Below are 23,319 nucleotides of genomic sequence, written 5' to 3'. Positions count from 1 at the left end.
GGGTGGAGAAGCCCAGAACAAGAGAGCGAGGCTGAGGGCTGGCAGCAGACAGACCAGGACTGGTTGCCCGGTCAGCAGGGAAGAATGTGGAGGGAGAAGGGGAGAGAGAGGAAGAGGAGGGGGCTGGGAAGAGGTTCAAGAGAGGCAGGAGGTCTGAAGACATGAATGTGCCGAGGAGGATGCCAGAAAGGAGCGCATTTCATCCTTTTATTAACTCCAGCCCACCGTCTCCAGCCCAAGTGCTATCCGTCCTGCCACTGAGGCCTCCCTGGGTCTGCCCTGTCCCCCTCCCCGTGACCTTCTAGTGACTTCTGGAGGAAGAAGGCTGAGGATGGCTCTTTGAGGGACACCAGGTCCAGTTTGCTTTAAATTCTGCTTACTTGTCCCTTAAATCTCTCTTAATTCTTGTAATCTTTCTTAATTTCTAAAAATGTGATGTTTTGCCCCAAGCAATCTGTTCTTTCCACTGTGAACATCAGCGGGTGGGGTTTGAATCACAATCACAGTGAGGGGTCATCCTAGGAAGAACTGAGGAAAAGTTTCTTGGGGGGAATGTCCGGAATTTCAAGGTCATGAATGTCCAAAATGAAGCTGTAGGCAGGCAAGCCAGGTGGGGCAGCAAGAGACCTGGGTTAACATCTCTTAACCCTCAGGTCTCAGCCACTCGCAGCTCAGCGAACCTTACTTAGCAATGTGGTCTGGGCCTGTCCCTGTAGCCCAGCGTCGAATGGTTCTCCTGAGGGTGAGGATGGTGATGGGCAGGACCCAGCTGGCCAAGATGCTATCATCATCACACATGTGGTACATGCATTCCTAGAAGGGGCCTCTCCCAAATGTGGGACAAATAAGTGCAAGAAGAGATATCAGGGCCTGCCAGTCATCAGAGGACTCTGAGAAGGGGAGAGACCAGCAAGGTGACACTGGGCTCAGGGTCCGAGAAGCCCCAGGAGCTGGCTGGGCAGAACAGGAGGCCTGCTTATGTGCCCGAAATCTGACTAGTATGCCCCACGTGCCCTCATACCTGTCCCCATCCGAGCCTCAGTCTTCCTACCTGTGAAATAAGGACTAGCCTTCCCTGCCTCAGAGGGAGGCTGCCAGGATCAAGGGAGGAAACATGTTGTGACAGCCCTCTGGGGAGAGGACAGCAGGGTGAATGGGGCCATCAGCACGGCCATCATTAACACTGCCATCCTGGGGCTCTTTGCAGCCGGGGGTTGTGGCGCCATCACCTGTCCCTCTGCTTCCCAGCGTGGCCCTGTAGCCCCAGCCCCTCCCTCTCGGGCTCCCTGCAGCTGTGGCATCCTCCGCTCCAGCCCTGAGGTGGAAGGGAGGGGACAGGACAGGGGAGAAGGAAAGTCAGAGCCCGGAGCCCTCCGAGAGCACCGGCTCCAACCCCATCGCTACCAAGAGGGCACAGGGCTCACTGCAGTCACAAGCAGCAAACCAGCAGCAGGGCTGGGACCAGAACCCAGGCTCCCCTTCTCCCTCCCAGGTGTAGAGTTCTCCTGTGTAGACCTAACCTGAAGTGCTCCCTGGATAGGAGGTTGGGGGAGGGGCTCTTCTTCTGTTTGGTTCTCAACTACACTTGAACAATTCTCTGCCTCACTCACCAGAGACCTCTCTTCCCTCCCAGAAACTCTGCTGTCCAAAGCATGGTCACCAGGTGGAATCAGAAGGAGCAAACACATACCCCCCCCCCACCATCTCCAGGGCTGGGGATCCTGGGCCCACCACTGCCAGCAGAAAGCTCTGAAGGGCTTAAAGATCGGATTTGAAGCTGTGACTTTGTGGAGGTTAAAAAAAAATAAGTGCACAGCTCTTCCTTGCGTGGTCATGATCCTGGGCCTGGCAGAGGTGGGCACGGATGGGGAAGGGCAGCCAGGTAAGCATCTGTTTGAAGCAACTGCTTTAAAAACAGCGCCAGCTTAAAGCACCCAACACCAGAAGAGAACAGCTGTGGTGTTCTGTGACTGAAGTTAGCCGAATAATCAACAGCAAAACCTCGAATGGCATCAGGCAGGGAGGGGCCAGCTCAGGCCTTAGGGTTTCCTGGCTCCGAATGCCAGCTAAGGCAGGCCCTCCCCTTGCCCTCAGTGTCCCTGTGAGGGCAGGCAATGGTTCTGGCCCTGCTCTGCCGCTGAGCCCTGTACACCCCAGACAAATCCCATCACATCTCTAGAAATTGTGAGTGTGGTCCCTAGAAAAAGTGGACAACTCCAGGTGCTTTCCCAGGGGCCGTCTCATAAATCCTAACAGTGTAACGGTGCATGGTAGCTGAAGGCATGGCCAAGTTCTTCAAGGGAGAGACTACTATCTGTTTGACACTTTTGAAAACGGAAGCAACTTGCCCAAGCCCTCAGAGGCAGGCAGTGATAGAGCAGGAATGTGAACCTGGATCTGTTTGAATCAGAGGGAGCCGCGTGAATGGAGAGACCCCAAACACAAGGCAATCTGGCGGGAGGGAGAAGGCACAGGATCCAACTGGGTATGGGATAGGGGCTGGGGCCCTCTTTTTCTTTAGGAAAATGAGGGAGTTTGGGAGAGCCAGGTCAGCAGCAGAGGTGGCAGCAACTCAGACTGATGCTGGCATAGGGTTCTGGGTACAGACTCTCCTGTGCCCTGTCAAATGACATTCAAAATGACAAACGATGTTTCTGATCGTCTCTACCGAAAGAGAAAAGAAAACAAAAATCCACTTCCTTAGCTTTCACTAGGTTAGTGTAGCTTCTGCCATGAGATAGACTTTCACTGGAGAAACTGGATGCTGCTGGGGGGGCCTCAGTGAACAATCAAGCAGATAAATGCATTTGACTGTCACCAAACAATGCACAGCTCCAAGTCTAAAGGATGCTTGCTGAACTCCTCATCATGTACTTAATTGTATCCCCCGAAAATTCACAGGTTGAAGTCCTAAACCCCTTTGTGACTGGATTTGGAGGTAGGGATTTCAGGGAGGTAATTAAGGTTAAATGAGGTCATAGGGTGGGGCCTTATCCAACCAGACTGGAGTCCTTGTAAGAAGAAAAGACACCAGGGGTGTGCACACTGAGAAAAGACCATGTGAGGACACAGCAAGTGAGAAGGTGGCCATCTGCAAGCCAAGGAGAGAGCTCTCAGGAGACACCAAACCTGCAGACACCTCGATCTTGGACTTCCAACTTCCCTAACTGTGAGGAAATACATGTCTGTCGTTTAAGCCCCCCAACCTGAGGTGTTTTGTTATGGCAGCCCAAGCAGACTAACACACTCCTGTAAATCAGAAGTCTCATTAATACCAAAGAAAGCCACAGGGAATCTACATTCTCAGAGAAAAATGGTTCCATGTGGGAAGAATAAGCATCCTGCTAATCAGTAATATCTCCCACCATGGAGCTCCCACTGGAAAGTAAACTCTGTCGGGGAGATCTCTGCTTCCTTCACCAGGGCACTCGCCCCCGATAAATGACTGGTGAAGGAACCAATTGCAAACAGGCAACTGGGCCAGTTTTTAGACTCTGTGATCTGTGAGACAGGCCCCAGGCCAGCAGCCCCAGGCACTGGCTCAGGGCCCTAGGGCTGAGCAGGTGGGTGCAGAGGCCTGTCTGTGGTTGGCCTCTGCCTGTCCGCAAACCAGAGGGCACAGGGGCATGGCTTGGATCCTGGGAGAAGCCGCAGGAGGCAGAGTTCAGCCCCATATGCAATCTGGCAGAACATCTGTCCAGAGGTGAACATCACTGGTAATGCACCAGCACTGAATGATGGTTACCTGGCATAGTTCTATGGGGTGATGGCTTCCTGGGGCAGGAGACGCCTGGGTGGAGGGACCCCCCTCGGCTCTCGGAGCAGTCCAGGGTTCATCACTACAGCATGCGTGAACCCTGAGCTGGGTCTTCCCTCCCCAACCTCTCCCCCCATCCTCTGAATCTTTTTCTTCTTCTGAAATGACTGATTCTCTGTAAAGTCAGCTCAGCTTCTGCAACAGGGAAACACACCTCAATAAAGCCACTCCTGTCTCTCATGGGGCCTTGCAATGCTGAGGTCCAGAGCCTAGACCAGGCAGCCATCCACGTGCTACTGGGCTCCGGCTGGTCTCTGGCCCTCCTGTGCCTCAGTTTCCCTGTGTGTCCCACGAGCCAGGCAGACCAGGTGAGGTCTGGAGGCCCTAGATCTGTGGCTTCCAGCTACCGTCCACAGAAGGCAGCTGACGCATGGGGTCGGAGCACATACCTGCTGGGGTGGGGGAAATGCAGCAGCCTCTCACAGGCTGAGGGGTGGCCCCGGGGTGGTGGGCTTCCTGCAGGGAGAAACAGGCCCTGGCGGCAGGGGGGGCCAGGGCCTTCAGCAAGGTCCAGGTCCAGTAGGCTCTTCTCCGAGCCCGGAGTGCAGTGGCCGTAGCTCCCGTTCACTATGCAGAGAGAGACAGGAAAAGGAGACAAAGTGAGTGGGGATGGCCTGCAGAGGGCAGTCACTGGGGTACCGGGTGGGACAGAGTGCCCTTGAGAAACACTAACTGAACCCTTGCTGCATTCCAGGCACTGCGGACACCTATTAATTCCCATAATCACCAGCAGGATCAATAATAAAATCCCCAGTTCTCAGATGCAGATGCTGAGTTCCAGTGGGTAACTGATCTTTACACAAACAGAGCACTTACAACGTACCAGACACTATCCGGGTGCAGGAAACATGGTGAGCTAGACACACACTCCTGCCTCTTGGAGCTTACAAGCTATGATCCTGGCGCTCATTTGACAAGATGCAAGGCCGTGGCTGGGGCTGGCTGCCCAGCAGGCCGAGTGAGCATCACTAACATCTGTAGGTCAAGGAGGAGGTGCTCACCAAACAGCATGAGTCCTTCTTATCACGGAAGCTGAATCCACATTGTTTTCCAAATTGCATTACCCCATAGAAGCACCGTATACAGTCATTCACGCCTCTGTATCCTCCACAGTTCTTTTTTTTTTTTTTAATTTATTTTTTTATTAGTTTCTGCTTTATAACAAAGTGAATCAGTCATACATATACATCTGTTCCCACATCCCTTCCCTCATGCATCTCCCTCCCTCCCACCCTCCCCATCCCACCCCTCCAGGCGGTCACAAAGCACCGAGCTGATCTCCCTGTGCTCTGCGGCTGCCTCCCACTATCTATCTACCTTACGTTTGGTAGTGTATATATGTCCATGCCTCTCTTTCGCTTTGTCACAGCTTACCCTCCACGGTTCTTTGACAGCCTATCAGATGCCCTGCCGTGCCCCACTCCTGGGATTTTTAGGAAGACAAACTGAGGCAGACGTGCCTCAATTAGTCTTGAAATCTACATAAAGCCCTTGAAAGCCCTTAAAAACTATATAAAGTATAACAAACATGTTAGACATGGTTGTTATAAGCCACTTGCCCTCTCTGGGCCTCAGTTTTCTCATCTATAGTGTGAGGAGGGTTAATCTGAAGGCTATCTTCTTGGGCTTTCTGCCCAGTCACTTGGCAGGGTTATGCTAAGGAGGAAAGGGCTTTGGGGCCTGATGGGCCCAGTGTGAGCCCCTACTGCCCCCAACCAAGTCTGTGACTCGGACAGGTCCCTTCCGGAGGCTGAGTCCCCCTGTGTCAAAGGGGGACAGCCACACCAGTTCTCCAGAGATGCTGTGAGGTGTTGAGAGCTGAGGTGCAGAGCCCTAGCCAAGCGCGGGTGCCTAGTAGGTGGTGCACCCGAAGTGCTTGTATTGTCAAAGGGCACTTTGAAAAGTATAAAGTGTCTGACAGATGCAATAAAACATTATTAACAGGCCCAAGGATTGTCCAGGGACTGTCAACACTGAGCAAGATAAACCATTAAGATGAGAAAAGAGCTGACACCAGCACACCATCAGCCCTGAAGCTAAGCAGGATGTGCAGGCCCTGACTCCACTGCCTCACTGGGGCCCCCTGCAGCCCTCGTAGGGAGAGGTCAGCATTATGCCCATTGTACAGAGGAGAGAGCAGAGGCTCAGGAAGGCTAAACTACTCACCCAAGATCACACAGCTAGTAAGAGTCTGGGCTGGATCTCTGGCTCAGGTCCATCAGACCCAAACCCATGTCTTAATCACTATGTAATAAAAAGTGGCCTCTTAGGCAGACAGAAGTCCAACCTCATCCTCAAGGATCCACCTCCCCCAACCCTAATTCCAGCTTGACCCCACCCCCAGGCAGCCCCTTCACAGAAGGCCAGACGCTCAGTGCTTACTCGCCAAGTGCCCAAAGCTCCGAACAGGCACTAGGCATTCACCTGCCGAGCACTTTACAGTTTGCAGATGAGAATGCCATGCTCTCAAGGTCCCAGGGCAGGTGAGAAGTCTCCAGAGAAGTATTTCCTCAGAAGCGGACCTCTGGTCACCTTCCCAGGCCAAGCACTGGGCCAATGTCCTGCTGTGAGGAACGCTCACTCCTGCTGGCTTTGGCTGCTGCTTGGCCAGCCCCTCACAAGCTTATTTTTTAATAACTTGGTTGTTTTTTAATTAAAAAGAAATCCCTGGTAACAAATGTGAATGGCCTGAGTTAATGAGAGCCGGCTGCCGCTCATTTAACTCCTCCTCTGCAAGGCGGTCTCTGCCTTTTCCAAATTGTTTCTGCTTGTGATTTTATTGTCCCATTGAGGCAAACCCTGGGACTGGGCCTGAGAAAACTGTGGATGATTTTATGACCGTTAATAGCATTTGGCACAAAGAGAGCTTCATCACCACATGGGGCTGTTCTGCCAGCGTCTTTCTTCCAGCGTCTTTGGGTCAGGGACATGGTTCCAAGCTTCTTTCAAGGACCCACGAGGCCCGTTGGGGACCTCTGGGTTACCTACCCCTCCTTCCCACAGGAGGATGTATGGAGAGGTGGAAGGCGGGGCCCCAGAAAGGCGCCAGGGAGCCCAGCATGTATCAAGCCCTATTCATCAGCCCTTCCTATTTGATCAACAGGAACATTTGATTCTTTTAAGTGTCCATCCCTGTGAGGTGGGCTCATTACAGCCACTTTCCAGATGAGAAAAGTTGAAGTTTGGAGAGATGAGGTGCCTCCCACCAGGCTCTGGGGTCTGTAAGACGCGGGGCCACAGTGCAAACTCAGATCTCTCACACTTCAAAGCTCAAGTCCTGTCCCGCTGCCTCTCAGCCAACTGATGAACGACTGGGGACCCCCAAACAAGCATCCGCACCTTTGACTCCAATAAGATCATGTTGGGGAGCCTTTGGGGAAGTCAAAGTGCAGCCATTACAATGACTGCTAAACTTCAATCTTTGCAACAACTCTGCCAGGCGGTAAGACCACTCCATCTCAGATGAGCATACAAAGGCTCAGAGAACTTTAGTGGGTTACCCAAGGTCAAACAGGGAGTAAGGGCTCAGTTGGGATGCAAACTCATCACCTCTGGGGGAAGAAACAGTCATTACCAGACAAACAATTGGGGACTATTGGCTTCTTTTCCACTGGATACAGTAAGAAGTCTTCCTACAAAAAATAAACACACAGCTTTGGGAAGCGGGGAGGAAGGAGCCCCTCAGGTCACAGTTTGGCACTGCTCGGGGATCCAAGCCCATTCAAGCCCTTGTCTTATGTGACTCTCACAGCACCCTGATGAAAGCATCGCCCTCCCCGCCTCACAGAGGGAAGGACATGAGCACCAGAGCTGGCAAGTGGCCACCCAAGGTCACATGGCAATTGCTGGCATAGCTGAGTCCAAACCCAGGTCTCCCCAAACCCATGCTGGACTCTGCTCCAGGCCACCTGCTTTCTTAACGCCTGGAAATTAAACCAGAGGCTTTGTCCCAGCGGTGCTGTCACCACTGGAAAGATGTGGCTACAGTCACTCTTCAACCCTGGGCCCTCCCACTGCCTTCCTGCCCATTGACATCTTGCCTCTCTGTCCCCAAGGGCATCACAGGACCCACCCTGGCTTACTCTCTATCTCCAGGGAGCAGGGCTGGAGTCTTTCTCTGGGAAGGCAGGGGAATGAGAGGGGCATGTCAGCCCTGCTGCCCTGAGGCAGGCTGGGGGTGCCCTGAAAAGGGACTGGCACCCAGCAGCCATGCCTCCCTCTGTGCCACAGGGGGCCAAGAGCAGACCCTGGACCTGATTCTCCCCACATACATCAAGCTTCTTTGGAGGCTTGGAGGATGAGAAGGTCCTCTGTTCATTTTTACAGATTGATGAGAAAACCTAGAATGTCAGGGCTGGGGCTGAGTGACTATTTCATTAATAGATGAAGAAACTGAGGCTCAGAGAGGGAAAGACACTGCTTTAATCACACAGCAAATCCATAGCAGAACCTGGACTGGCACCCCCAGGGCTAGGTAATAAGAGTTTGGTTTAGTTTCCTCTTCAAGCCTCAGTTTTCTCATTTGTAAAATGGTGCTAACACCTACCTCACAAGGTTGTGGTGACAATTAAGTAAAATTACAAACACAATGCATTTGGCATGGTGCCTATCTCACAGCAAGCACTCAAAAAGTTATGATGATCATAATGCTAATTACTTCTTCTATTTATCCTTGAATTCAGGATGGGGCTGGGAGGCAAGGCCCTGTATGAGAAGTATTCTATCCCCAAGAAGGTCAGGTCTGGATGACCCTGAGGCCAGGCTCAGGAGGACAAGCCCCCAAGTCTCAGGGGTCACCAAATGCAGAACTGGGCAGCCTGAATGAGGTCACAGCCAGCAAATCCAAAGCAAATGGCTCCAGTTACACACCACAGAGCTTTGCAAATTACCGTAATGACTTGGCTATAAAGTGGTACCACATATAAGGTGACTCCCCACAGGAATTTTAATTTACACTGAAAACTGCCAAGTCTGCATGAGAGGGACAATGATGCATTCAGCATCTCGGGCCCAGATGCCGCCTCCTTGCTGTCCCAGAAGCAGCCATTGGCTGGGTCCAGGAAGGCCTACATGATGACTGCTCCTCATTCATGGACAAGCAGACTTTTAGTGCTTGCCAGGTGCCAGGCTGGTGACAGGGTACTGCACTTTACAGTCCACAAAACATTTCATAGCCATCACCTATAAGCTTTGCTACAACCGTCAGAAATTGGCCTGACAGGCTCAGAGGGGGCAAGCAATTTACCCAAGCTCACATGGCAAGTGTAGGGCTCAGAGAGCAAACGTTCTCTGTAACAGGCAAGATAACACATATTTTAAGCTTTGCAGGCCATACATTCTCTGCCACAACTACTCAGCTCTGTTGTTGTAACATGAAAGGCAGCCATAGACAGCATGTAAACAGAAGATTGGGCTGTGTTCTAATAAAGCTTTATTGAGAAAAAGAGCTCACTGGCTCTTGGGCTGTAACATGCTGACCCCAATCTAGTGCAGCAGTTAGAGGTGGGCTTTGCAGTTAGAAAGACTTTCCTGCATCTGTAAAACAAGGAGCATTTTATGGGTGTTGACGACATGAAAACCACTGTCGACTCTGACTGCAGGGCCAGCCCCTGGTGGCACCTGATAAATGGAGGTGCCATCAGCCTGGCTCAGGGGTCCCCACAGCCTGGGCTCACCCGCTATCTGGGCATTACCTCCCACTCCCACAGTGCTTTGCTGCTGCGCTGTACACACCCCAGCCCTCCAGTCAGGGTGCCTGACACCTCCCAAATCTCTCTGGGCCCTCAGAGCTCAGCAGAAGTGCATCTCCTTCTGGAACACTCCTTGGTCTCTCCCGCCCTCCCCCAAGCTTCCCCACCTCTGCACACAGCAGCCCCTGCGAATAGCTGCCTGTTAGGGTGCACCTAACCCAGCATCTGACATGTGGTTTCTTTCTTTCTTTCCTTCTTTCTTCCTTTCTTCGTTCCTTCCTTCCTTTCTTCGTTCCTTCCTTCCTTTCTTTCTTCCTTCCTTTCTTTCCTTTCTTTCTCTCTCCCTCCCTCCCTCCCCCTCCCTCCCTCTTTCTTCCTTTCCTTTCTTCTTCCTTCCTTCCTTCGTTTCTTTTTCTTTCTTTCTTTTTCTTTCTTCCTCCCTTCCTTCCTTCCTTTCCTTTCTCTCTCTCCCTCCCTCCCTCCCTCCCTCTTTCTTTCTCTTTATTTCTTTCTTGCTTGCTTGCTTGCTTGCTTGCTGTGTTGGGTCTTCGTTGCTGTGCGCAGGCTTTCTCTAGCTGTAGTGAGCGGGGGCTACTCTTTGTTGCGGTGCGCAGGCTTCTCATTGCAGTGGCTTCTCTTATTGTGGAGCACAGGCTCTAGGCACACGGGCTTCAGTAGTTGTGGCACACAGGCTCAGTAGTTGTGGCTCCTGGGCTCTAGAGCGCAGGCTCAGTGGTTGTGTCGCACGGGCTTACTTGCTCTGTGGCATGTGGGATCTTCCCAGAAAAGGGATCGAATCCGTGTCCCCTGCCTTGGCAGGCGGATTCTTAACTTGCCACTGTACCACCAGGGAAGTCCCAAATACTCGACATGTTTGATCTCTAAATCTCCACAACATCACCACAAGGTGGGGACTATAATACTCTGTACGGCCACATTGATGCTTGTAAGTGCGGTTAAAGTCCCGCCTCATCTAGAGTCTGTGAAATCCTTCAGGACAAGGTCTTGGAGCTCCAGAGCGGCTGAATGTCAGTGCATTCTGACACATGATTTTGTTCAACTTACTTCACATACAGAAGAGAAAACAGGGGCCCGGATGGGGGAGAGGCTGGTCCTAGTCACACAGCAAGCAGGTTCTCTCAACACCTGGGCCCCACTGGGGATATTCCCCTCATTCCTAGCACATGGTTAGAACTACAGTAGGTGCTTGGAAACACTGGGAAGGGGGCGGGGTGGCTGGGAGGATTGTCCAAAGTTCACTTTCGTGCTTCCTCTACATCAGACACCGTGACTTGGGGAAACAAAACAAGCTTTTGCACACACACACCTAGGTTGAAGCCCTAGCTCCACCATTAACTTTCTGGCTGCTTCAACCTAGATGAGCTACCTTACTCTTCTGAGCCTCAGTTCCTTCATCTGTAAAACAGAGAAAAGAATCTCAGCTCTAAGGGGTGGCTGTGAGGGGGTAAATGAGATAATACATGTAGCAGTGTGGTGCCTGGTGCAGTCAGCACTTTAGTAAAAGTCCCTCTACTGCCTTCTTGACAGGCAGGAGACACACGGTCACAGCACCCTGAGGTAGTGTTTCTCCAGCAACAGTGGCCCACTTTCCCAGGCAGTGAGCCCCAGGGGCCACAGAGGGCAGCCTCAGGCCAACGGGGTCTTGAGTCTGAGCCTGGGCTCTGCAGGCCCCCTCTCTGAGCCTTAGCTTTCCCCTCTGAGTAGTGGGAGTGCCAGGCCCGAGCAGGAGGGGCACTAGAGACCCCAAACAGCAGGGAATATCAGGCTCCATTCTCAGGCCCAGGGAGGTGAGCGCTGGCTCTCTAAGGATGCTCAGCAGATGCCAGGCCTGTGCTGCATCCACACTCCAGGGCCCCTTCCGCCTCCGTGCTGCCTCGTCATCCCCTCTCTTCCCTCCTCATCAAACCCAAAGGCCTGGCAATCAGCAGGAAGTGGGGGCTTCTGAAAGAGGAGAAGCAGGAAGGTGGAGCTTTTTCTCCAGTCTCCACAGTCCAGCGAGATGGGCTGCTCGATGCAGAGCTGTCTTGGGGTGTCCCAAGCCCCATCAGGGGGCCTGTAACCTTGGCAGGGCCTCTGGAGCTATAGAGCCTGATGCTCGAGGCCTCACGCCGGGCTTATGGCCGCCCGGCGTCTCTTATCCCAGGTCACAAAAAACTCCATAAATTCCCCTTTAAAGCTAAGCTAGATTTACGGGGACTCAGGCCAGTAAAACCTGAGCAGCATGGAGGCGCCACAGAGAAACCAGAGTGAGCCTGCAACTCTGTCCCATCCAGGGCCAGGAAGTGAGCAGCCCAAGGCTGGCTGCACGTGGAGATGCAGGTAAGTATATAAACACATATATGGGCTTAGTTTTCCCTCAGACTCTCTTATTGCTATCCAATTAGCCCACATTTGCTGTAGAAAAAATTAGAAAATGTATTGAGGCAACAATTAGAAAATAGACATCATGTATAAGACCACAAACCAGAGAGCCACAGCAGACATGATGACACATAAACCTGTATGGTACTTCCCTAAGCATCCATATAATTTTTTGATAAAAAGAAGGATGATATACTTATTTTCTTGTATTCTGCTGTTTTCATTTAGTAATATATCATGAATATTAAAGTTGATAGGGTGCTGATTATGTGCCATGCACAGTACTAGGCTCTTTCCATGCCAGAATTACTAATGCCATTTCCCAGAGGAAGAGTAAGTGACTTGCCCAAGGTCATGCATCTGTTGAATGGTGGAATCAAAATGTAAGTTCAGCTCTCTCAGACTTGGAAGGCAGTGGTGACCCAGACATTGCTCCACATCATTAAGAAATTTAGGGTCAATGCAGCTGATTGCTTGTATTCGTCTGCTTGGACTGACATTACACAAGGCCATAGACTGGGTGGTTTAAACAACAGAAATGTATTTTCTCACAGATCTGGACACTAGAAGTCCATGATCAAGGTTCCTGATGATTTGGTTTCTGGTGAGGGCTCTCTTCCTGGCTTGCAGACAGCCACCTTCACAATATGTCCCTCATATGCCCTTTCCCAGTGCATGCATGGAGGTGGGGGAGAGGAGAGGGAGAGCACACATGTGCTGTATCTCTTCTTATAAGGACATTAATCCTATTGGATCAGGGCCCCACCACTATGACCTCATTTAACCTTCATTACTTCCTTAGAGGCCCCATCTCCATATACAGCCACACTATAGATTAGGGCTTCAACATAGGTTAGGGCTTCAATTTGGGGAGGGACACAAACATCCAGTCCATAACACCTAATATTCATTCCCTCCTTTCCTCACCTTAATAGGGTCCCATATTTCCATATCTATCTATGGGGCTTGAGAAGAAGAGACAGTATAGCACAGCAGATAAGAATGCAGATTCCGGGGCCTAACTGACTAGGTTTGAATCCTGGTTTTGCCATTTACCAGCTGTGACCTTGTCTAAGTCAAGTGACTTAACTTCTTTGTGCCACAGTTTATGAAGTTAAAATGGGTTTATATACCAAATGTAAAGTACATAGAACAGTACACTTGGCACACAGTAGGCACTATATAAGTGTCTGCTCTCTCTGTTGTTCTTATTCATTTTCCAGGGTAGTTTAGACCATCAGCATGGTCTCATCTCCCCAGCCACAGTGCCACAGTGACGGGCTCAGAGATAGGCATGTAATGCAAGTTGGGTTAATTAGACAGAGGCCTGGGACTTCTCTGACACTAAGGAAAGAGCAGCCTCCACTCCCCTACATGCAAAACTGTCTGTTTTGAAAAATTACTAGCCATGATCACTTCAGATATTACTTTTGCCCGTTATCTATCTTTCTGGGGCAACAATGTATGTTAGAACTTTTCACCATGTTCTATATCTCTCTTATGCTCTTTTCTTAATTTTTCATCTTTTTTTTAACTTTGATGCTTCTGTCTAGATATTGTTTACTAACTTATTTTCCGATTTATCAATCTTCTCTTTAACTGCATCTAATCTATTAAGTCCCTATGATAAAAACTCTCCAGGAAGTGGGTATAGAGGGACCCTACCTCAACATAATAAGGGCTATATATACAACAAACCCACAGCAAACATCATTCTTGATGGTGGAAAACTGAAAGCATTTCCTCTAAGATCAGGAACAAGACAAGGACATCCACTCTCACCACTTTTATTCAACATAGTTTTGGAAGTCCTAGCCATGGCAATCGGAGAAGAAAAAGAAATAAAAGGAATTTAAATTGGAAAATAAGAAGAAAAACTGTCACTGTTTGCAGATGACATAGTACTATACATAGAAAATCCTAAAGATGCTACCAGAAAACTACTGGAGCTCATCAGTGAATTCGGTAAAGTTGCAGGATACAAAATGAATACACAGAAATCTCTTGCATTCCTATACACTAGCAACAAAAGATCAGAAAGAGACATTAAGGAAGTAATCCCATTTACCATTGCATCCAAAAGAATAAAATACCTAGGAATAAACCTACCTAGGGAGGCAAAACACCTGTACCCAGAAAACTATAAGATACTGATGAAAAATCAAAGATGACATAAACAGATGGAGAGATATACCATGCTCTTGGAATGGACAAATCAATATTGTGAAAATGACTACACTACCCAAAGCAATCTACAGATTCAATGCAATTCCTATCAAATTACCAATGGCATTTTTCACAGAATTAGAACAAAAAAATTTACAATTTGTATGGAAACACAAAAGACCCCAAATAGCCAAAGCGATCTTGAGAAAGAAAAATGGAGCGGGAGGAATCAGGCTCCTTGGCTTCAGACTATACTACAAAGCTACAGTAATCAAAACAGTATGGTGCTAGCATAAAAACAGAAATATAGTTCAGTGGAATAGGATGGAAAGTCTAGAGATAAACCCACACATCCATAGTTTAATCTATGACAAAGGAGGCAAGAATATACAATGGAGAAAAGACAGTCTCTTCAATAAGTGGTGCTGGGAAAACTGGACAGCTACATGTAAAAGAATGAAACTGGAACACTTCCTAATACCATACACAAAAATAAACTCAAAATGGATTAAAGATCTAAATGTAAGGCTGGATACTATTAAACTCTTAGAGGAAAACATAGGCAGAACACTCTCTGACATAAATTGAAGCAAGATCTTTTTTGATCCACCTCTTAGAGTAATGCAAATAAAAATAAAAATAAACAAATAGGACTTAATTAAATTTAAAAGCTTTTGCACAGCAAAGGAAACCATAAACAAAACAAAAAGACAACCACCTAGAATGGGAGAAAATATTTGCAAACGAAGCAACTGACGAGGGATTAATCTCCAATACACAAACAGCTAGCGCAGCTCAATAACAAAAACAAACAACCCAATCAAAAAAATGGGCAGATCTAAATAAACATTTCTCAGGACTTCCCTGGTGGTGCGGTGGTTAAGAATCTGCCTGCCAATGCAGGGGACACAGGTTTGAGCCCTGGTCCGGGAAGATCCCACATGTCGTGGAGCAACTCAGCCCATGCACCACAACTACTGAGCTTGCACTCTAGAGCCTATGAGACACAACTACTGAAGCCTGCACACCTAGAGCCTGTGCTCCACAATCAGAGAAGCCACCGCGATGAGAAGCCCGTGCACCACAATGAGGAGTAGTCCCCACTCGTCAGAACTAGAGAAAGCCTGTGTGCAGCAACGAAGACCCAATGTAGCCAAAAATAAATAAATAAATATTTTAAAAATAGACATTTCTTCAAAGAAGACATACAGGTGGCTAAAAAGCACATGAAAAGATGTTCAACATCACTAATTATTAGAGAGATGCAAATCAAAACTACAATGAGATATCATCTCACACCAGTCAGAATGGCCATCATCAAAAAATCTAGAAACAATAAATGCTGGAGAGGGTGTGGAAAAAAGGGAACACTCTTGCACTGCTGGTGGGAATGTGAATTGGTACAGCCGCTATGGAGAACAGTATGGAGGTTCCTTAAAAAACTACACATAGAACTACTATATGACCCAGCAATCCCACTACTGGGCATATACCCTGAGAAAACCATAATTCAAAAAGAGACATGTACCAAAATGTTCATAGCAGCCCTATTTACAATAGCCCGGAGATGGAAACAACCTAAGTGTCCATCATTGGATGAATGGATAAAGAAGATGTGGCACATATATACAATGGAATATTACTCAGCCATAAAAAGAAATGAAATTGAGCTATTTGTAATGAGGTGGATAGACCTAGAGTCTGTCATACAGAGTGAAGTAAGTCAGAAAGAGAAAGACAAATACTGTATGCTAACACATATATATGGAATTTAAGAAAAAAAAATGTCATGAAGAACATAGGGGTAAGACAGGAATAAAGACACAGACCTACTAGAAAAAAAAAAAAAAGGATGAAATAATGCCATTTGCAGCAACATGGATGGACTCAGAGACTGTCATACTGAGTGAAGTAAGTCAGACAGAGAAGGACAAATATCATATGATATTGCTTATATGTGGAATCTTTTAAAAATGGTACAAATGAACTTATTTACAAGCAGAAATAGAGTCACAGATGTCGAAAACAATCTTATGGTTACCAGGGGGAAAGGGGGAGGGATAAATTGGGAGATTGGGATTGACATATATACACTACTATATATAAAATAGATAACTAATAAGGACCTACTGTATAGCACAGGGAACTCTACTCAATACTCTGTAATGACCTATATGGGAAAAGAATCTGAAAAGGAGTGGATATATGTATATGTATAACTGATTCACTTTGCTGTACACCTAAAACTAGCACAATGTTGTAAATCAACTATGCTCCAATAAAAATTTTTAAAAAATCTATTAAATCCATCTTTTGAGTCCTTAAATTTTTCTATTTTTTAGTTTAAAATTTTCCATTTGATTAATTTTTATAGCTTCCAGAGATATCTGTTGAAATACCCCATTTGGTAATCTATGTTCTTGAACACATTAATCAGTTATTTTAAATCTTGTACCCGATAAATCCAACACGTGGACCACCTGTGAGTCTGTTTTTGTATGTTTTCCCCCCCAATTGGTCCTGCCTCGTCGTATCCCTGGTACTTTCTGACTGAATGCCCAACATTGTGTATGAAGTCTGTACAGGCTCCAGATGATATCTTCCTCCAGAGAGGATTTTCTTTTGCTTCTCAAAGGCAGTTAAAAGAGGGGAAGATGATCTTTATCCACTCTAGGATTTCAGTTTTAGGCTTTGTAAAGGTTGCTCTCTTTCTGGTTCATCCTTTCTCCTAGGATGCTGCCCTTCAGGGTCCCCAGGTGAAAGCTTGGGATGCCCGGACTCCTCCCTGGTTGATACTGAACTTCAATATAAGTTCCCAGAACTTGAGGCTGTTGAAAACTTCCCTTAGTTCCTCAACCTCTTAACTGCCACACTGTTGATTTCTCAGCCGTATAGCCTATGCCACTTAAGAATCAACAAATATCTTGGAAGGAAACGCAACACTTAATGTTCAGTTCACTTTTTGGCACTTCCTATCTCCATGGAATCTTGGCCCCTCAAAATCTGCCTATTTTGGTGGCCCTAAACTCCAGTTTTTGTATCTCCAGCATAGTAAGGCTTCAGAAAGCTCTGTTCATTTCTCCAATTCTTGGTCCTATACAACTTGCAATCTGGCAAATGCCTGAAAGGAAGAAGTTGTGCAGAGTGTCAGATTCATGTCAGTGTATTTCCCTTCTCTTCAGGGTGTTGGTGCCTCAAGTCCTGGTTGTCTTGGTAGTTCATGATGCTTTCAAACAGTTGGGTTTTATATTTTATTCAGAGGGCAGGTTAGTCTGACATAAGCTTACTTGCTAAAAACAGATGCAAAAAGCCCCTTCCAACATATAATTTTAATGACTGCATAGTATTCTATAATATGCTTGTACATACTTTATTTAATCCATCCTCCATAGTTAGGATTTATATTGTTTAAAAAGATTAAAACTAGAAACTATCATGTAATGAATGTCCTTACAGACCTGTCTTCATGTCCATCCATATTTATAGCCTTAGAATAAATTCCTAGATGTGAGACGGATGGCTGAGTCAAAGGACATGCAAGATTTTAAAGACTTTTACTACCTGCTATTCAAACTGCTCTCCAAAAGGAATATATCAATCTATACCATCAGCAGTGCAGGAAAGCCCCTGTTTCCTTACACTCTCACCACTCTAGGTATTCTCATTTTTTAAAAAATCTGTTACTTTAACAGTTCAGGGTGATTTGTAATAGAAAAGAATAGGAGATAGTCTGTATATTGAATAATAGAAAAATGATTACATAAAGTTACTCAGCAGAAATTTTGTGTAGCCATTAAATATCGTAGAAGTCCATCATAATGCAATTAACTGTGGTCCAAAATCTTCAATTCCTTTAAAATGCAGAGTTTAAATGGTATTTTTGTGTTTTTTCCAGTTAATATATGGGAAAAAGATGTTTTCATTTATTAGATATGTCAGAAACAGCCCACTTATCACAAAGTACACACTACACAAGGAACTAAGAAAACCTCAAATGGTTATGATGCAGTCACTTTCTAACCCATAATCCCCTGCAACCTCCAGAGAAAAGAAGAACTCTTTTGTGAAGAGGCTGGACAGGGGACAGGAGCTACTGCCATGTTTTATATGAAGACATCTTATCACAAGGTATCTTATCATGAGTTTTATTGGATTTACTAAAGGTTTTAATTACAAGGGAAAATATTTATAAGAATTAAATAAAAAGGAGATTTAAAATTCCACATGCATGAAACTAACTTGAATAGAAAAAAAAAGGAAAATCAATACATCAAATATTAATCACGGACTTCCCTGGTGGCGCAGTGGTTAAGAATCTGCCTGCCAATGCAGACACGGATTCGATCCCTGGTCTGGGAAGATCTCACTTGCCACGGAGCAACTAAGCCCGTGTACCACAACTACTGAGCCCACGCGCCACAACTACTGAAGCCTGTGTGCCCTAGAGCCTGTGAGCTGCAACTACTGAAGCCCGCACGCCTAGAGCCCATGCTCTGCAACAAGAGAAGTCACTACAACGAGAAGCCCACGCACCACAACAAAGAGTAGACCCTGCTCGCCACAACTAGAGAAAGCCTGCACACAGCAACAAAGACCCAACACAGCCAAAAATAAAATATAATAAAATAAATTTAAAAAAACATTAATCACTCATTCATTCATTTAACGTATGTCTATTGAATACCTACTTTGTGCGAGGACCAGGCACCAGGCACAGGAATGCAATGATGAACAAGAAAGGAAAATCTCTATTCTCATGGTGTTGACATTCTGATCAGAGAGAAGACAATTTCAAAAGTAAACACATAAATATATACTATAATATCAAGTAGGGATAAATGTGAATTAAATTAAAGGTAAGAAGCTAGAAAGTGCAGAGAGATGGGGACAGTCGGGGCAGGTCTCTCCGAGGGGTGGACATCTACACAAAGGCCCTAGTGAAGGGAAGAAGGGAGCTATGTGGACACCTGGGGAAAGAGTTTTCACACAGGGAGCAGCAAGTACAAAGACCCCGAGGTAGGACTGTTCTCCAGGGTAGGAACACAAGAAGGCCAGGTGTGGCTGGAGCCTAGTGAGCAAGGATGAGAGAGGCAGGTGATGAGACCCAGCTGGGTCTGACCAGCGGGGTCTTGAGAGTCCTGTTGAGGCTTCAGGGTTTTTTTTTCACTATGCTTTTTGTTGTTGTTGGTTTTTGTTTTGTTTTTTGTTCATTTGTTTGTTTGTTTGGGCCATGCCACGCGCGGCATGTGGGATCTTAGTTCCCCAACCAGGGATCAAACCTGTGTCCCCTGCATGGAAGCACAGAGTCCTAACCATTGGACCACCAGGGAATTCCCGAAGCTCTGGGTTTTGTACCAACGTAGCAGAAAGTCGTGGAAGGGTGAGAGACTAGACTTGATTTATGGTGTGGAAGGATGTCTGAGTTTGTGTTGAAAAAAGACTTTAGAAGAAAAACAGTAGCTGCGGGGAGAGTGGTGGCTTTATTATCAGAGTGCTTCCTAAAACCTCCATTCCTTTTTTGGATTGAGTGCATTATTCTGATTCCTGATTGTAATGGTGATAACATGACTGCATTTATCAAAACTCACAGAACTGTTCATACACACACTGTTTTAGTGATTTTTACTGTACATAAATTTTAAAAGATTTAAAAATCTCTGTATTACATATTTCAAAATATTTCATATTGTTTCAATAATTTTAAAAAATGTGCCAAAATCCGTCCTTGAGAATAGACCAAAGATAGAGCTGGGATAGACTGTTGCCCCTAACTCGGCATGGACCATCGTCCAGCACATGGATCTGTGAACAGGCCCCGTCCTTCCCAGCCCATCACCAGCAATTCCAGGCAGGGGGAGTGTGGGTACTCCCCACACTGGACCAGAGGGCCCCTGGGTACCCTTCCTCTTGAAGGCTCACAGAAGAGGACAGCCCTAAGGAGACAGGCGCCTTCACATGAGATAAGACGGTGGACAGGAGAGATGCACAGCCCAGTGAGTCTTCAGGACCCAGGGCTTCCCCTCCTCAGGCTGCTCTGCCGGAGCCTCTGTCCTCTCTCTGTTCCTACTGCAGTTCCTCACAGTCTCCCTCCTCCTCCCCCTCCTCCCCCTCCTCTCAGATCTTTCCCTGGAAAGGTTGCACCTACACTAGGTGTAAATGACTGCTGGAGTGCCCAGGAAGATACACACACACACACACACACATACACACACACACCAGATTCCAGGTTGAGTGAGTAAGTGAGTGAGGAGGGAGCAACACAAAGCAGGGGCCCCAGGGCTGCCAGAACAAAGCACTGCACATATTCAGCATATTTATGTATTTCCCAGGGGTAAGGGAAGCGGGGTCTAGTAAATAAACTCTGATAGCCCTTAAAATTCTCAGAGTCTACATTTCATCATACTGAGTCATCATGGTTCCAAAATTTAAGATTAGAGATTTCCATGCATCTGGGATTCTAAAATTCCATGCCTCTCTCATTCTGAGATGATGTAATTTTATAAAGCTAAGCATTTAAATTACTATGGTTCTAAGAGTCTATGATGTTATGGATCAGACATAAGGAAATTCTCTGATTCCAAGGGTGTAAAAACCCATGCTCCTGGGATCGGAAAGCCTGCTACTTCCTAGGGTGCCCTGAACCCCACATCAGTCCCTGCCTGGCCTAAATCATCAGGGAGCAATAGTTATGGTCACCAAAACCCCTTTGTTTTTGTCCAAGACGAAAACAAGAGAGTAATGGGATGACAAGAAATCCAGAGGAAATGGCTGTTAAAATCTATAAAAACTTCTCAAAGACAAACATATTCCATCTGTGTTTTTTCAGTAAATACAGGACCATAAATATTTATGTCAGGCATATATTTAACATTTCATGTTTGGCCTTTTTCTTAACTCCCTCCCCTTAAATCAAGCTAATTAGTTAACTCCTATGCCCATGTCAGTTTTTTTCCCCCTAACTGATGAAACATCCCCTCAAACTGCTAAAAATATCTATAAAGCAAGAAGGAAGACATACAGGCAATGAGGAGAAATGCCCAGCTCCAGGCAGCTTCAGGCAGGTCTGGGCACACAAGATGCCAACACCTTAAAATCCCCTCCCTCCATCTCGGGTCCTTGGGGAAGGATCAGTTGTTATGACTGAAAAAATACCACCATCCCAAGGAAGATGTCCCAACCTTCAGAAAAGGGTACATCCAGGGCTTCCCTGGTGGTGCAGTGGTTGAGAGTCCGCCTGCCAATGCAGGGGACACGGGTTCGTGCCCCGGTCCGGGAAGACCCCACATGCGGCAGAGAGGCTGGGCCCGTGAGCCATGGCCGCCGAGCCTGCGCGTCCAGAGCCTGTGCTCCGCAACGGGAAAGGCCACAACAGTGACAGGCCTGTGTATGCAACAAAATAAAAGGGTGCATCCAGAGATGCAGCACGGAGCAGGCAGTGAGAATGGTTCCTTGTACCTCAGAGAGGCTCAGAGTTTCTAGACTCTTGGAAAAGGTCATTTGTTCCACAGTGTGGCCAGAAAGGCTGGCAAAGCTTACTGAGGAAGTCATAGACATTGATTTGGCTTATGAAAAATCCCCTCTCCTGGGCCCCAGAGCTGAAATCACTCAGCTCCCAGCGCCCCTCCTCCAGGAAGCCCTCCCTGATCAGCCATATCCCATAGGACTTTCTGCTCTCCTCCTCTGCCCTCCTCAAGGACCCACAGCCAGTGCTCCAGGCTGCACCCTTTTACTCACCAGGGCACAAGGCGCCCTCCCTCAGCCATCATTGCAACAGGGATTCATTCCCCAGAGTGGAGGTTCTGCTCCAGGGGGCACACTGAAAATCCCTGGGGGGATATCTGGTGTCACAATGACTGAGAGTCACTGTCTTTTAGTGGGGAAGAGCCATGGATGGCCAACTCACTGCCCAGCGTGGGTCAGCCCTACAGTAACTTTTGAATATGTTGCCAGATATTCAAAATATCTGTAAGCAAGCAACCTGGTCATCTAAGTCTAGAACATAGCCCCATAAAGAGGGTCATCTAAGTCTAGAACATAGCCCCATATGTTATGTAAAACATAAACACAAAGTATTTTTTTTCATGGTTTTAACATACACTGAATTTTCCAGGAATGGAACTACTTACAATGTACATGGAGGAAAGATGGTACCATGTTTTGTTTGGAACTTGACCAGTTGCTCACCATTTCAGAAAATGAGGTCACCCTCAGTCCCTCCGTTTGTGACGTCTATGCGTCTGTAGCTGGCAGGTTTGGTCAGGGATGCCGGTCACAGGTGTGAACAACTGGCAACTTCTCTAGGCGCTTATATGGGGAAGCACACATGACTTAAGGGTTTCTTCCTTTTCATTTCTTCTCTATGATACAGTTGAAATATTATATGGAATTTTTAGGAACTATGGTGCCGACGGGTTCCATTATCTACCAATTTCATTTCAAGAGTGTACAGGAGGCAGTAAAAGAGGGTCCTGTTAGAAAAAGGAAGTGCTGAGAACCACTGACCAGGCCAACTCCTCGTTTTCCAGATGGGGAAAGGGAGGTGTCCTCCAAAGTCACATAGTGAGGTGAGCATGGGGGGGTTGGGATTCAGCCAGGTGTGTCTGACTCTGCAGCCCTGAGACACTCCGAGGATAGGCCTGGTATGATGTCTTTGACTCTCAGGACCTGTTTCTGGATTCAGTGACACACAGAGAGCCCTGGGCCCATAAGGACCCCCAGGAAGGCAGGCACACAATTCCCATGCGGGCTCCCCAGAGAAGACGAGTGGGCAGCCCAGGCCCCGTGCCAGGGACAGGAGGTGTGGGTGTGCCAGGCTGACTCTGGAAGCCCTGGGAGAGGCAGGCCAGACAGAGGGCCTCAGGCAGGTGAGTCTCCCAGGCCTGGGAGCAGAGTCTGAGGCTTGAGACTTTGGGACCAAGCTCACCTCCCCACTCCCTTTCCCCCCACCCTATACCTTCCCCTTCTCCTGCTGTGCCCCCTGACCCAGCTCTCTCCTCACCTTCAGCCCCCATGCCCGACACTTGACAGCTCTCAATCCATCCCTCCCTCCCCGTCCTCACCATCTTTGCCTCAGTTCAAACCGCCACCATCTTTCACCTAGACGTGACATAGTCACTCCACTGCAGCCAGCGTGATCTTTCCAAAGCTCAAAAACCTGTCCGGTTTTACCCCTGTTCCTAACCCTCCGTGGCTCCCACTACCCACAAGATACCCTCTGAATGCCGAAGCCAGGCAAACAAAACCCTGTACCTTCTATTTGTTCCC

The 23,319-nt window shown here is 47.6% G+C and overlaps 1 protein-coding gene across 4 annotated transcripts in view; it reads right to left on the bottom strand.

The window, feature by feature from the left end:
• GLIS1 (GLIS family zinc finger 1) overlaps positions 1–23,319 on the bottom strand; it is a 228,342-nt gene that overhangs the window by 84,260 nt on the left and 120,763 nt on the right. For all 4 annotated transcript variants that reach the window (XM_081220194.1, XM_081220193.1, XM_081220196.1 and 1 more), the window contains one exon: positions 4,207–4,384. In XM_081220194.1, the coding sequence (XP_081076320.1) occupies positions 4,207–4,384 (178 nt within the window). The remainder of the gene's footprint in view (positions 1–4,206; positions 4,385–23,319) is intronic.

The sequence above is a fragment of the Mesoplodon bidens genome (genome assembly GCF_964165515.1).
Source record: "Mesoplodon bidens genome assembly, chromosome: 2".
Classification (NCBI taxonomy): domain Eukaryota; kingdom Metazoa; phylum Chordata; class Mammalia; order Artiodactyla; family Ziphiidae; genus Mesoplodon; species Mesoplodon bidens.
The sequence above is the reverse complement of the archived record's forward strand: the minus strand, read 5'-3'. Positions and strand labels throughout refer to the sequence as shown.